The following is a 15,219-nucleotide window of genomic DNA, read 5'->3' on the forward strand; positions in this document are numbered from 1 at the left end:
CGATCCAAGTGTTCAGTCTGTTGGGTCTGACCACTACAGGAGCCTACGCCATTGGAATGAGGCTTTGATAGTTGAAGTTGGCGTCGATTGGCCGATTCAAATCCATTTGATGACAAGTTGATTCGGTTCACTAAATGTTCTAGAGTGCCACCAGCCATGTGCTTTTTCTATTATTTTTATTTTACTGTACCTAAATATTTTTACCGTTTGAAATAATATATGTCAATATTTCTATCGAACTATAATTTATTCTGAATGGTAGAACTGGAATCAACAATCTATCTGATTCAATTCAAATTTTAACTTTAGTAACAGTGATTAACAGGGTGGAAAAAACTGGTTTACTTGGACTTCATATTGACATTCTTAATCTCAAGATCAACACTTTTTAAGAACAACAGCTACAAGACCACCCTAATAGTTGGTAATCTCTCTCTCTTTCTCTCTCTCTCTCTCATATATATATATATATATATATATATATATCGGGCCAGTGAGAAATATATGGAAAAGTTGACACCAACCAGTTTGGTTATCGGAAAACAAAGCCTTCTTTCACAGGAAAAGGATTGCTTAATTTGCCAGCAGTCAACCTCAAGGGAAAACTCATTGCTTATGTGTGATTAACGAGAGCCCTATGAGAAAAATCCCCATTGGTCTGATTTCTCTGAGCTTCCCTTCAAAATGTCTCGGAAAAAAAGCCAACATGATCAGAACTCAGAAGTAAACATTTATTCTCATGAAATGACCGGTTCAACTCGTTACCCATGACAGCAGGATGACAAAACTCCCAACTTTTCTCATTGTTCATGGGAATTAAAAAGTACTCTTTCCCACATTTAATTTAAGATCTTAAAAGGGACCAACAAAATCCATGGCTTCTAGCTTCGCAGACTAAAGCATTTTGTTGGTCTCCAAGATTGCCATAATGGTAAGGAGAGAAACACGTACACACAGGTGAGCTTCTTCATTTATTGCCCTGAAATTTGATCCAGTGCCAAAATTTAATCACTTTCACATGAAGTTAAAGCCCCATGATGTCCAAGGTCTACATCCAAGTGAGTAATGTTGATGGGCACTCCTGAATTATGGCTATCCAGAACTGTATAAGCAATATTGGAGGGTGCGGCTTCAAGAGCAAGAGTTCGAGAACATCTAAACAGTAAAAGTTTGGAAGCTTCAGCTCTGCTCCTGTCAGCATATTGAATGCATGAGAAATCTCGACTCGTCATGGGCTGGCCGTGACTCATTTCCCCTTCAGTAATGTCTGCAGAACAGTCCAAGGTGAATCAAACGGTGAGTGTCCGCTTTCGCCCAAAAGTGTGGGTTCTTGAAGGCTCTGCGGACTCTGAAAAGCAGGACCATCCTGATGAAAGGAGCCCTATCGCTGCTTCCGGCTCAGAAGTGATGATGGTAGCGTGAGTTAGGTCAGATGGTGCATTGCTCGACATGAGTTGGCAGTTTCAGTCATTCAGATGTGGTCGTTACCACAGTATCTAACCAATTGATCGCCATGAGTCGGCATTTTCAGTCATTCAGATGTTGTCGTTAACACAGTATCTAACCAATGGTTAATTACTTGTTCAGTGCACTGCAACTAGGAATTTCTTGAAATAACATTATGCAGCTGAAAAATGATGAACCTAATATATTTTTCTTCAACAAAGCATCTTGAGATCATATCTGCAGGGTTGGATTGTACAAAAAAGTGTATAAACGATCAATTTTGAGGAGTCTCGTTTTTATCCCTAGTGGTCTGAGGGGGAGAGAATGCGCATGCTGCTGCCAACATCCAGAGATTATCATGGTAATTTCCTTTCCCAGTGAAAAATGAAATGCAATTTCATGCACGCAACGCATCCATTTATACAACTGAAGTCGGGCGTAGATAGAGCAGCTGCAAGCACACACATCCCACATATGTGTGTGCGTCTTACATGCTTTCATTCAAATTCTCTATTCACCTCTTAAACAAGGTCAACAGGTGATGCAAAGAATTCATTCATCCTAGGAAATGGTGGTTCAGAGTCTAAATGCCACTTTAGGCAGCACCTCTTCTTTGCATTGAGGACCAATATCAAGATAGGTCTCCCCAAGCCACAAGGAAGCATAGCACCATCAGGCAGTAAGGCGGTTGGGAATAAAGGCACTGAGGTTTGAATTACATGGTCACTATCACGTTTTAGTGTGTCAATTCTATTAGCTGTAAATGATGGCAAACACAACACTCAAGTTAAAGGACAGTTTTACCCAAGCTTCAAAGCGAACCTGAATCTTAAAAGCATAAGGGTATGGTTTTGAGGTTTTTTTGCGGAATGCAGTTTAATTCAAGTAAACATCAAAAATTGATAAGCTCGCCTAATGGCCAGAAGGGACCTTGCTATGCATTTGAGGCTAAACACTTTCCATTAAAAACAAATGTGTGTTCAACCCCAAAAGTTGAAGAGTGTGTGTTCACGTCTAAATGATCAAAACACCCTTAACAAGAGAAAAGAAGAACCCCCTTCTATAGGGACAAAATGTATAAAACGAAAAACAGCTTTGAGAAAGACAAAAATTGCCCCTCCTAACTCACGTGGTGGCTCGTGAGGAGATGAATACATGAGGTGTGCGTTGGACCCCAAGCGGCTACTGCCCTCTAGGGCACCCACGCTAGATGTCTTCAGGGCCAAACACCCTACTTCGTGTACAAATTTAACTCTTTTTTTTCCTTTCTCTGTTTCCGTTTTGTTTTACACGAAATTTGTTTTTTCTCAAATTTTGTCGTCACCTTTTTGTATTTCACAGGAAGGACTCTGTGTATTTCCCAGCGACAGAATTTTGTGTCCGAGGACCAACGTTTTGATCTGATTCACGTTCCCGTTTTCAGGAAAAAGTATGTGCAGATTTATAGTTGAAGATTACATCCACAGGTACAAGGCAAACGCCAACGACAAGCTCTACATTGGGCAGAAGCTGGATTGTCAAATCAGTCCAGATCATACACCTGCCAAACCCAAAATGAAATGGATAGTCTTATACGAAAATACGATGTAATTGTTAAGATTTAAATAATTTTGATGCATCGAAAGCCATATTTTATCAGATTAAATATAATTAAGAAAACTCAAATCCCACAACCATATCCGAACCATTTACATCCAAAAAGAAATTGAGAACTAACTGGTGATTTGATTAAGATCTCTTACAAAGTTTTGCATCCAATCTGAAATTCAAGCACAAGAACAAGCCCTATACTAGAAAAAATAGTATAGGAAAACACATCGAACCAGAGACCGAGTTTAAACCCAATTAGGTAAGACCACCAAACTTGGCAGGACCATGCTGCAAGGGCGGTTTGGCATACTAGAGCAGGTCGAGCCCTATGAGGTCTTAGCCGAAGAATGGATAAGTGACCTGAACAAGATAAACATCTAACGAGCCAGCAGTATTTAACCAAATTCGGATAATGTCCAACTAGACATGTTGCGCCTAACTCCGCATCTTAATAAGTTGCAAGATAAAGGACCCAAAACCGGGGCAACATTTGCAACAACCAAAATGTCCTTTTGCATGCACAAAATGCATCAAAATCTGAACGCCCAAGAGCAACAGACGGCATGGAAATAATTGTGCAAGATAAAGGAACAATTGAATATAAGCGTTTATGGAAGAACTGCAAGGCAAGGACACTGAAAGGCATTCAAGTTGCCGCAGGGTGGGTCCCAACTCCATTTACTCTCATCTTCCCCAACAGAGACAAGGCCATAGCCCATCTTGTCTGTGCCACTTTATTCCCTTGTCGTTCCTCATATAGCTCCAATATAAATCCGCAGCATTGGCCGTACCACAGCTTTCTTGAGAACCAGCCCACACACACACACACACACACACACACACACAGAGATGCATCTGACTAATATACTCGCAATACTGGTGAAAAGTTGGCAGTAAAAAAGCCTTTACGAAACCTGGTAAATATCAATTACAAATTAACCGAGTTTATAAAACAAGACCATCTACTAAAGACAGATCGATCTTCCAAAACGAAAGGATGTGTCAAAGAAAGAATCAGCCACAACGATGCAGACCTAAGAATACTTTTTTTCCTTTGTGAAGACGCTCCGTTAGACAGAGTGACGGGCCTTGATTGCTCCAACCATAGCTGGAAAGAATGCTTTAACCAACCACCAAACAATTCAAAAGGAGGTTCGGAAAAGGATGAAAATGACAACTGTAACATGTTCTATTTCACCACCTAAAAGAATTCATGAAACAGCATGATGCAATTGAACATGGCTGGCCAAGAATGGCCTCAATATAGACCTGCTTTCTCTCTGTGACCTAATTGCCCAGGCTGCTATGAATGGCGTCATGATAGTTAACCATGGTTTCTTACTCGATTATGCGCTCAAAAAAGTACAAGTACCCCATGTCTCTAGGGGGGTCCACAGACGCACCAACCTTGGCATCATTGAAGATTACCCATCTTCCTTCTTTAAGAACATGCGCAACGTAATGCCCACAATGCGTAGAGGTACCCATGTGGCTAATAAATGCCACGAGCTTATATCCTGCATGAACAGAAGAGGGAAAACATCACTAACCAAGGTTAATCAGAGGCATGATTCCGTCACCCAGTTCTTATTTCTCCTTTGTGTAAACGTAACATACATACATATACGTATACATATATATATATATATATATATATATATATATATATAGCACCATCATATGACAGTTGCTTTTATTTTGTTGAAAGTATCGGGGCCGTCTACGTTTTGCTGAGCGCTAAAACATATCAACTTGTCCAAGAACATATAGCAAGATCCTAACTAGCTCGCGTAGTATAACATAGAAAAGAAATGCCTGACATCAGATAAATATTGTGCTGAGTCACCTGATGTGCCACGTCAGACATACAACAAGATACTTGCCTTTATGACATTGATTCTGACATGAGGAATGCAACCTACAAATGTTTAATATAGCACCAGCCTCAAAGGACTAGAATATGAAGACAAGCATTTCAACTTTAGTTGACCAACAAACAGAAAACTTGCATGCATTTCCTGACAAACAAGTACATGCATGAAACGAGATTAAGATTAAATGGACATCTAATGTAGCAAAAGGACAGGTATCTGGTGACCATAAGCCTTCAAATTTGACATTTCTAGGGCTCCAAAGAATTTCATGCCTGGTGAGCATGTTGAAAATTAAAACTAAATATCCTCAAATAAAATGAACTAACGAGAAAGATAAATACTAACTTCCATGGCCATCAGGAAGCTCTTGATTCATCACATCCTGGGGATTGCTAGAAGATGCATCCATGTTAGTAGCAACCGCAGCATCTTGATGACTAAATATCCAGTCAGTGGCTTTCTCAATATCACCACCCTACACAAGGAAAAACAATAGAGTTAGCCACAAAAAAAGTTAGCATCTGTTTACAAGCAGCCATTGCATATAGCAGAGGCTTCCAATGTAACATACTAGATGTGTGCTTCAGATATTCGATTATGCTAATCCTACTAAAAAACATAATACAAAGCTTACCGAAGCTTTCAAAGCTTTACGAGCAAGGTCTGCTTCAAACCCAAATGAGATTAGGGTACTAACATGTGCCTCATTAACAGAAGTGTTTGTCCCTTCAGAAATTGGATCATCTATATCTGAGGAACAGGTTGCAAACAGTTCAAGGACACTTCAGGATAATTTGCTATTAGATACAAAAGCCTTTTCACTCACAAACCTGGGTCATCCATGTGAGAAAGCAACCAGTTCATTGCCTCCTCAACTCCAGAACTAGATGTGTTGATTACAGCTTTCCGACAATGAAGGTTGCTAAAACCCATGGTCACAAGCTGTGCGACAATATCCTCATTGACCAAAGGTTCGGCAGAACCACTGCTCCTTTCACCATCGTCTTAAAATTGAAGGCAACAACAAATTAGTCTCTCATAATGTGAACTAATATATTCAAGGAGCAAAGAACATTTTAAAGATAATGGTGAAGACAGTGCAGTCAGCAGCAGCAATTTATAAGTGATATGGACCTGATTCTTGTAGAAGTTCTTCCCCAGGCTGTAGTCCTTTACTACGCATGTGGCTGATGTCTATGGTATCAGGCACATCTATATAAACATCTGTCAATTTATGAAGAAGCATAGTTAAATGGATGAGAATCACTTGCAGTAATATATTAAACTAGTGGGACATGAACAACAAAATACCAAGTTTCTTTGGGACCCAGCCTTCCTCCATAACAAACTTACGCATATGCAACACCAGATAATCCGGGAAGGTCAGGAATCCAGCAGTTCTGGAGATCAAAGAAAAACTGTCAAGAAACCAGCTAACTTACTTTGGATGGCATAGTCTCTGGAAACCTTGAACATCATCATACATAGTGCTGGCCTCAGCATTACATAGTTATACAAGTAGTTAGCATTTCGTGAAGGGAATTGTTGCATAAAAATTAATAGACAAAATTGTATAACCAACACAAGTAGCAAAACAAAGTTAACAATACCACATTCCCTGACCAGCTCAACCAATGCACATTCAGAAACCTGAATAAGGATACAAGTCCATGTGCTACTTTTTATTTCAGAAATGAACAGTCATGCCTTCCAACATTATCTAATACCGTGTTCCAGAAGCTCCATCCTCCACTTGAAGAATAGAACATGGTCCAAAAGAACCAAAGTTAAGCGGTGATGCCACGCCATTATCATGAATTTACCAGTCTAACCATGCAATAGCTAATCTTGTGTTAAGTTAGCCATACATCATTTCTAAATGTTTACTTAAAATCCCAGACTGACAATCCCAAACCACTGGAACTGACAAAGTGACATGAAGATAATAGAAGCAGCAGGCACAATAGAAAGGTAAGTGACAAGATACCATAAAAAACCCTTTTCAAGTAGATTAAATGACTGGCAAAAGAAGTTGTCACACCCAAATTGAATGTGGTGACGAACTCTTATGTGGGTGTGGCAAAATGAGCTCTCTCCATATATATGTGTGTGTGTGTGTGTAAGAATTAAAATCAGACGGCTACCGGATGTTGCCAGATGGCGAAAAAATTTTATGCTGTTAGTAGACATCTTTATGGACAGTGGCATTACCAACAGTGTATGGTGTCCTGACAGTTTACGGTATTCTAAGCAACAGATTATGGTGGTTTTTGCAATAGGTTTAAATTTTTTAGTCATCTGATGACAACCGGAAGCCAGCTAATTTTAGTTATGTTGTGTGTGTGTGTGTGTGTGTGTGTATATATATATATATATATATAGAGAGAGAGAGAGAGAGAAACTAAAGCTTGACAGGTGCACAGACGACAGTCTCCAGCTCACTCTCTAGGTTTCTCTTCATTAAATGCTTAAGACAGAGCATTCACAAAAGAGAAATAAAGCACTTGGCGAGTCTCAACTTGCAAGCCAAAAACTAATTTGACACACAATCACACATACATAGGTGTGCATGTATGGAAAATGAATTGTCTTTCAAAAATTGTAGATACCATGTCTACTACTTTTTCACTATCTGTGAGATCAAGACCTGTTCCTTTAGTTTGAAAAGTGGTAAGCATGGTAGGCACAAATTCAGAAGGCACAAACAGATAAGGGATACTTGATCCTGACTTCTACAATCTTAACCCTGACAACTGCATGTATCTCTCTCCTTCTGAAGTGGTCCATTGTTAGCATTTAACGAAAGAGATAGACAGAATGGTTAAGGTTAGTAAGAAGATCATGCAACAGCTCCTGCACTCATGTAACACTGTAAGTGGGTGTCAGAGACTGTGCATGGAGAGGTTGAACACACTCCATTCGCACTGTTTTATGATAACCATGGCTCCAAACAGCATTAATTTTATGGTCTCAACATTCTATGATAAAATTAGAAAGAATAATCTTTGATTAACATTGAAATCTGCCCTAACTCCTCTTTATATAGACTAGAGGAGAGAGAGAAGTTACAAGAGAAACATCTAAAGGAAAAGTTATTACAAAAGTACCCTCTTAAACCTAAAACTGAATATAAACACATCTTAACACTCCCCCTCAAGTTGGAGCGTATATGTCAAATAGGCTCAACTTGGAACAGCAGCTTTGGAATGGTCCCCTTGCAAGAGCCTTAGTAAAGATATCAGCCGTTTGCCCTGTAGTTGAAATGTGTGAGGTACTTACAAACCCCTTTTGAATCATGTCTCTAGTATAGTGACAATCTACTTCAACATGCTTGGTTCTTTCATGAAAAGCCGGATTATTAGCAATAAACAGTGCAGCTTTGTTATCACATAACAGTTGCATAGGAAGAGGCACTTCGACAGTAAGATCCAACATCAGGGATCTAACCCACATAACTTCAGCAGTACCCTGAGCCATAGCTCTATACTCAGATTCTGCACTTGATCTGGCAACCACAGTTTGCTTCTTACTCTTCCATGTAACCAAGTTGGATCCAATAAACACACAAAATCCAGTAGTGGATTTTCTGTCTGAGGGGCATCCTGCATAGTCGGCATCAACATACACAGATATAGTGAGTGAGGTACCATTCTGAAAGAAGAGTCCCGTTCCTGGTGAATTCTTTAGATACCTAAGAATCATCATAGCAGCATCCCAATGAACTTTCTTGGGCTTATCCATAAATTGACTCACTCTGCTAACAGCATAGGCAATGTCAGGTCGAGTAACAGTGATGTATAGGAGCTTCCCAACAATCCCTCTATACTGTCTTGCATCAACATCTTCAGTATCATCATCATACAAGCGGGTATTGATATCCATAGGCGTGGATGCAGGCCGACACCCCAGCATCCCTGTCTCTTGCAAAACATCAGTAACGTATTTCCTCTGGCACATGATAAGGCCCTTTTGATTTCTGGCAAACTCAATACCAAGGAAATAACGTAGTTCACCAAGGTCCTTGGTGACAAAGTGTTGTCCAAGGACATCCTTGATGTTGGAAATCCCCTGATCATCATCCCCTGTAACAATGATATCATCAACATAAACAAGAACTATCACCGTACCTGTAGAAGTCTTCTTGACAAAGAGGGAATGGTCGGCCGAAGAACGTCTGAAGCCCTCATTCTCAATATTCTCTGACAATTTCTGAAACCAAGCTCGAGGACTCTGTTTCAGACCATAAATCGCCTTTCGCAATCTGCACACTTTCTGACACTCCCCCTCAGCAACAAACCCTGGTGGTTGCTGCATATACACTTCTTCATGTAAGTCACCATAGAGAAAGGCATTTTTGACATCAAGCTGTGAGAGGGACCAATTCTTGCTGACAGCCACAGCAAGGAGAATCCGTAAGGAAGCATGTCGTGCCACAGGAGAGAAGGTATCATAATAATCAACCCCATAAGTTTGGGTATAGCCTTTTGCAACCAGACGAGCCTTATATCTGTCAATACTGCCATCTGCTCGGTATTTGATAGTAAAGACCCATCTGCAACCAACAATGGCTGCATCAACTGAAGGAGTAACAAGGGTCCAGGTGCCTCTAGACTGAAGAGCATCCATCTCTTCTTGCATAGCCGCTGCCCATTTGGGATCAGAGAGAGCATCCATGGGATTCTGTGGAAGAGCAATAGCCGACAGCCCCTTGACAAACTGTCGGTACATAGGGGTGAGTCTATCCATGGATAAATGACCAGAGATAGGATGCAAAGTGCAACTGCGTTTGCCTTTCCTTTGAGCAATGGGCACATCAAGTTCATTAGGAGCAGGAACATGCTCGTGACATACTCCTATGTCATCATTACATAAAACATTGTCAGTTGAGTTTGTGTCAGGAAATACCTTGGGCGTGCTGGGTGAAGGCACAGGTGCACATTGAACAGGCGCAGCAGGCTTAGTACGACGATGGTAGACAGCCCCAAAACGTGGATCAACTGGGTTTGGACAACTCATGAGAGGTAGAGGAAATTGGACTTCATCATTTAATGCAGGCGCCCTTAATTGAGTTCCATTTGGGGAGAAGAAAGAGGTTGATTCAAAAAATGTAACATCAGCACTCACATAATACCGACGAGTAGAAGGATCATAACATCGATATCCCTTTTGAGTGCGGGAATAACCAACAAAGATCGTTTTGATGGCCCGAGGAGACAACTTATCTCGCCCAGGACCAAGCAACTGAACAAAGGCAACACATCCAAAAACACGAGGTGGAACAGAAAACAAGTCTCTGTCAGGAAAGAGGACAGAGATAGGAATAAGGTCTCCCAACACAGATGACGGCATACGATTAATAAGATAGCATGCTGTGAGAACAGCATCGCCCCAGTAAGAATGGGGAACATGGCTATGTATGATAATGGTTCTGGCAACATCAAGAATATGACGGTGTTTCCGTTCAGCAACCCCATTTTGTTGGGAGGTATAGGCACAAGAAGTTTGGTGGATGATACCCTTATCCCTGAAAAATTGTTCCAAAGAGGAAGCACAGAACTCAAGAGCATTGTCAGAGCGCACAATTTTGACACAAGTATCAAACTGAGTCAGAATTTCATTGATAAAATTTTTGATTACATGACCCACTTCAGATTTATGCTTCATAAGAAAAACCCAACTAACACGACTATAGTCATCGACAGCAACAAGATAATATCGATGACCTTGAAGAGCAGGTGTACGACTCGGACCCCAAACATCAAAATGAAGTAACTCAAACACAGAATGGCTACTTCGACTGGGCCGCGGAGGAAAGGATGACCTATGGTGTTTGCCCAACTGACAAGACTCGCATTGAAAAGAAGACTTGGGAGACAGCTGAGGAAGAACATGCAGCAGTTTCTGAAACGGTAGATGTCCAAAACGTAAATGCCAAGTATAAGCCGAGGATGAGGACGACCCTGCAGAGGTAGATCCAGCAAAGGGAAAGGGATGCACTAGCCTGTAAAGACCTCCCTGTTCACGGCCACTGCCAATCACCCTGCCCGTCAGTATATCCTGAAACACAAGAGAAGAGGAGTCAAATATCGCACGACAGTTTAAATCTCTGGTAATCTGACTGATAGATAGTAGGCTATGTGGGAATTCTGGTGCATGAAGAACATGTTGCAATGGTAATGATGAAGTAAGTTGGACCTCTCCAAGTCCAACAACGGGAGAATATTTGCCATCTGCTAGAATAACCGAGCGACCAGGTGGAGTAGGGACATAAGAAGTAAACTGTGCCTTGTCTCCACAGAGATGTGTCGATGCACCTGAATCAATGAGCCAATCTGTAGTGTCAGAATACATACCAGATGAAGATGCACTGGCAGCAGTAGTGATAGTAGAGGTGGTCGGATCAGGAGCTTGTTGAGGTCTATCTCCAATCAAGTGTCTCAACTGAGAGATAATATCATCTGCACGTAACTCACTGGAGGAAACAGGATGTTGAGTCTTAGGCTGCTCTGGAGAATCAGTAAAAACAGTCTGATTGGCAACAGCTGGACGACCATGTTTCTGCCAACACTTATCCACAGTGTGACCAATGCGATGACAAAACTGACATACTGGGCGCGAAGGGGTATTGCCACGGCCACGGTATCCTCGTCCTCTGGCAAAGAGGGACCCACCTCTGCCACGAGTAGCAAGCATAGCAGAAGTGGTATCAAGAACAGTCGATGAAGGGATTGGAATTCTGCTTAGCCTACTATAAGCTTCATCAATAGGAGGAATCGAGGGACTAGTGAGCATCTGATTCTTTGCTGATTCATAAACAGAGTCTAATCCAGACAGAAATACTCCGACCATAAGCATATCTCTGTATGCCTTCTGTTGCTCACACTTACATGCAGGAAAGTAGCTGTTTAGTCTCTCAAACATGGACTTGAGACTAGAATAATAAGTATGTAGAGGGCGACCATCTTGGCGCATCTGATGAATATCATGATGAAGCTGCATAATTCTGGTTTCATTCCTTGCTTGTGAATAGGTGGCTGCAAGGGAATCCCACATATCCTTTGCACTTTCCTTATGGAGGACTTCATTGGCAATGTCTTGAGTAAGAGTACCAACAATCCATACCATAACCAACGAATTATCTTTAAACCAAGTAGTATATTTTCCTACCTTCTGTACGGGCTCGGGCTCCAATATAAGATGTTCCTTCTCATGAGCGATCAAGGTTCTTTTTACTTGCATGGCCCACATCTCGTAATTACCCCCATCCATTTTGGTGATAAAGCTGGAAAATGGGGAACTCTTCATCTCTCCCGACGACACAAAGGAAGAGGTATTAGCGCCGCTGCTAATTTCAGACATCGCTCAACACAATGGAGGAAACCGAGCCACGGAATAGGAAGTGCAGGCAAAAAGAAGACAATCACATATCGAAAGACAACATGCTGATCATGAAGCAGTTAACACGGGCAGCAATCCATAAGTCTGATCGGCTGGAAGAGGCAACAACAGAACTGAACGAAGACAGATTACCAAAGGCGACAGCGAAGACGCTGAGAGGAAAATCAGCGTGCAGAGCAGCGGCGGAGTAGAGGAGGCGATGCAGCGAAGACGCTGAGAAGAAAATCAGCGTGCAGGGCAGCGGCGGAGCAGAGGAGAATGGTGGAGACAGCAAGGGCGATGCAGCGTGCAGCGGCAGCGGAGAAGCAACAGTGACAGACGGCGGCGGCGGGCGGAGGTGACAGTCACGGCGGGCAGCGGCGAAGATGACTGCAACAGCGGACGGAGGCGTCGGGCGGAGAAGACAGCAACGGGCGGAGGCGTCGGGCGGAGAAGACAGCAACGGGCGGAGGCGTCGGGTGGAGAAGACAGCAACGGGCGGAGGCGTCGGGCGGAGAGGTCAGGACAGCGACTGGCAGAGGCGTCGGGTGGCGAGGTCAGCGACGGGCGGAGATGGGTGGACACGAGCGGGTGGAGGAAGCGCAGCGATGGGCGCGGTCAGGCGGCGGGCGGCGCCGCTCAATCGGCGCGCCAAGGAGGAGGAGACGGCTGCTGCTCTGATACCATGATAAAATTAGAAAGAATAATCTTTGATTAACATTGAAATCTGCCCTAACTCCTCTTTATATAGACTAGAGGAGAGAGAGAAGTTACAAGAGAAACATCTAAAGGAAAAGTTATTACAAAAGTACCCTCTTAAACCTAAAACTGAATATAAACACATCTTAACATTCTAACCACAAATATATGCAGACACCCTTGAGAATTGCAGCACTGTTACATGTAAAAAGGCCAGATATGCAGCTGCCGTTGTGGGGTCCACTATACTACATCCATTTTGGCTCTCAGCATTTGATATGGACCAAGTGATTCATTTCACTACTATATTAAATTGAATTACAAGTAAATCCAATTGCAAAGTAGACCAAAATAAGATGGAAACTGAAGAACTATAACATTCGACCAACAACATTATCAATCAAGACAAATACTCCTCTGGGACCAGGATCAGGTAATGCAAACCAGAATAAAAGGTATTAAATTAGAAAATTAGACCTACTTGATTGCTGTTGTTTTAGCATTCAAGGCACTGCTATAAAAATCCTGAACCTCCTCCGGTGCTGAGAAGCTTGCCAAGCAGGCCTCCAGTGGCACTCTAGGGCGTACAATGTCCTCACTGATTTCAAAACTTGTTAGTAAAAAAAAAAAAAAAAAAAAAGGCTAATGAAAAACACGTGGCTCCTAATATCATATAGAATATATCTGTAACTTACATTTTACTTCCTTTTAGTTCTTCAGCTTTCGACTTCTGGAAGGCCATAAGCTCTTCTGAAACAACAATTAGATAACCATTAAGAAGTAAATAAGGAGTGCAAAGAGTAACATATGTATCTTACAGCTATACCTTTATTAGTAGCCTCATGCAATGGGATGTTCAACGATAGGATGTAGTCAACTCTTTTATTGTATGCAACTCTTCCGGAAGGACAAGCAATTCTTTCTTCAATTAAAAACTTGAAGCTTCTTGATGGATCAAATTCAGACTGTCTGGCATTAGCATGCTCAACTCTGTCAAGGAGATGTAGAAAGAACTCCAAGGCATCCTGAGAAAGAGTAGAGGGGAAAGGAAAGAGAAGCAATAAGCAGAGAGAACAAGAGAAACACCAATACACTTAGCATTCTAGTCACTACGCAATGTTAGCATTTAGTATGCAGAAGCAAAAGATCCATTGTCTCCATTTTAATTTTGCGCCAGAAAACCTTAAAGGTTGGCTTTCTATCTTAATACCGGCAATCAAGCACAGCCACCAAATGAAATTTTGCAATGCCATGTTTCAACCTAATAAGATCTTGTATCAAACATCCAAACAGATCTTTCACTACAGATCTTTGAGAAGTCCCATGACTTCCATCTTCTTAAAGCTCTTAGGCATCATTAACATACTATTAAATAGAGAATAGCAGTCTACATGAGACATTGGATTTGGCAAACAAATACCTGTTGCCTCATACTTGAAAACTCTGGGTGGTTGGCAGCAATAACTGCCTTAAACATCCGAGGAGGAATACCCTCTTGTTTCTGCAAAATTTTGAACAAAAGGAGGAAAAAAAAAAGTAAGAACAGATATACAAAAATTTCAATGTATAAAAAGGAAAATTATCTTCGACCAGATTAAGATGCAAGCTCCAATAATGACAACGAGATAAAAATAATAAAATGAATAGGTAAGCTGTTGCAGCTGCCACGCTTCCACCAAGAATACTGTTTATTTTCAAAAAAAATGCAAGGGATTAACTAAACTTCTGCTTGAACAATGAGATAAGTTTAGGCAAGAACTAGTCTCCCCTGAAGTAGAAGTCACCAAAAGAATATAGAAACTGGAAAGAATTAACCACTATGTGAAACCACTACCAGAAGGCAAGAGATCACAGTATCTTAACTCAAGAATGATATCTGTTTAACGGTCACATAGTTCTCCTGTTGATTCGCTGAAAGATGCAGCTTGCTCAGTTCTTCACACATATAGCAAAACATATATATATATATATATATATATATAGAGAGAGAGAGAGAGAGAGAGAGAGAAAGAGAGAAAAATCTATATATAGGAATCAAAATCATTCCCTTTTCACTTTCATGTTTACCATGTACGAGCACAGCCGCACTTCATTCAATCACAAACTAGTGCAACTTATCCTAATGATATGACATGATGTCACAAAGTCAACCCCTTACGAACAAGTATATACTGCAATTAATGCAACCAATTTAGCAATATGACATGGCATTCATAAATTCAAGGTTTAGTTG

General features: G+C 41.3%; 1 protein-coding gene across 2 annotated transcripts in view; it reads right to left on the reverse strand.

Annotated features, from left to right (window-relative positions):
• Nucleotides 1–4,203: 4,203 nt before the first annotated feature.
• The window catches only part of LOC116264510 (ubiquitin carboxyl-terminal hydrolase 14), a 31,110-nt gene continuing 20,094 nt past the window's right edge, over nt 4,204–15,219 (reverse strand). For both annotated transcript variants that reach the window (XM_031644782.2, XM_031644783.2), the window contains 10 exons: nt 14,407–14,487; nt 13,813–14,011; nt 13,682–13,736; nt 13,468–13,584; nt 6,222–6,310; nt 6,045–6,134; nt 5,741–5,914; nt 5,545–5,660; nt 5,256–5,385; nt 4,204–4,553 (listed from right to left, as the gene is read on the reverse strand). In XM_031644782.2, the coding sequence (XP_031500642.1) occupies nt 4,375–4,553; nt 5,256–5,385; nt 5,545–5,660; nt 5,741–5,914; nt 6,045–6,134; nt 6,222–6,310; nt 13,468–13,584; nt 13,682–13,736; nt 13,813–14,011; nt 14,407–14,487 (1,230 nt within the window). In that variant the 3' untranslated portion in view covers nt 4,204–4,374. The remainder of the gene's footprint in view (nt 4,554–5,255; nt 5,386–5,544; nt 5,661–5,740; nt 5,915–6,044; nt 6,135–6,221; nt 6,311–13,467; nt 13,585–13,681; nt 13,737–13,812; nt 14,012–14,406; nt 14,488–15,219) is intronic.

This window comes from Nymphaea colorata, chromosome 11 (genome assembly GCF_008831285.2).
Source record: "Nymphaea colorata isolate Beijing-Zhang1983 chromosome 11, ASM883128v2, whole genome shotgun sequence".
Taxonomy (NCBI): domain Eukaryota; kingdom Viridiplantae; phylum Streptophyta; class Magnoliopsida; order Nymphaeales; family Nymphaeaceae; genus Nymphaea; species Nymphaea colorata.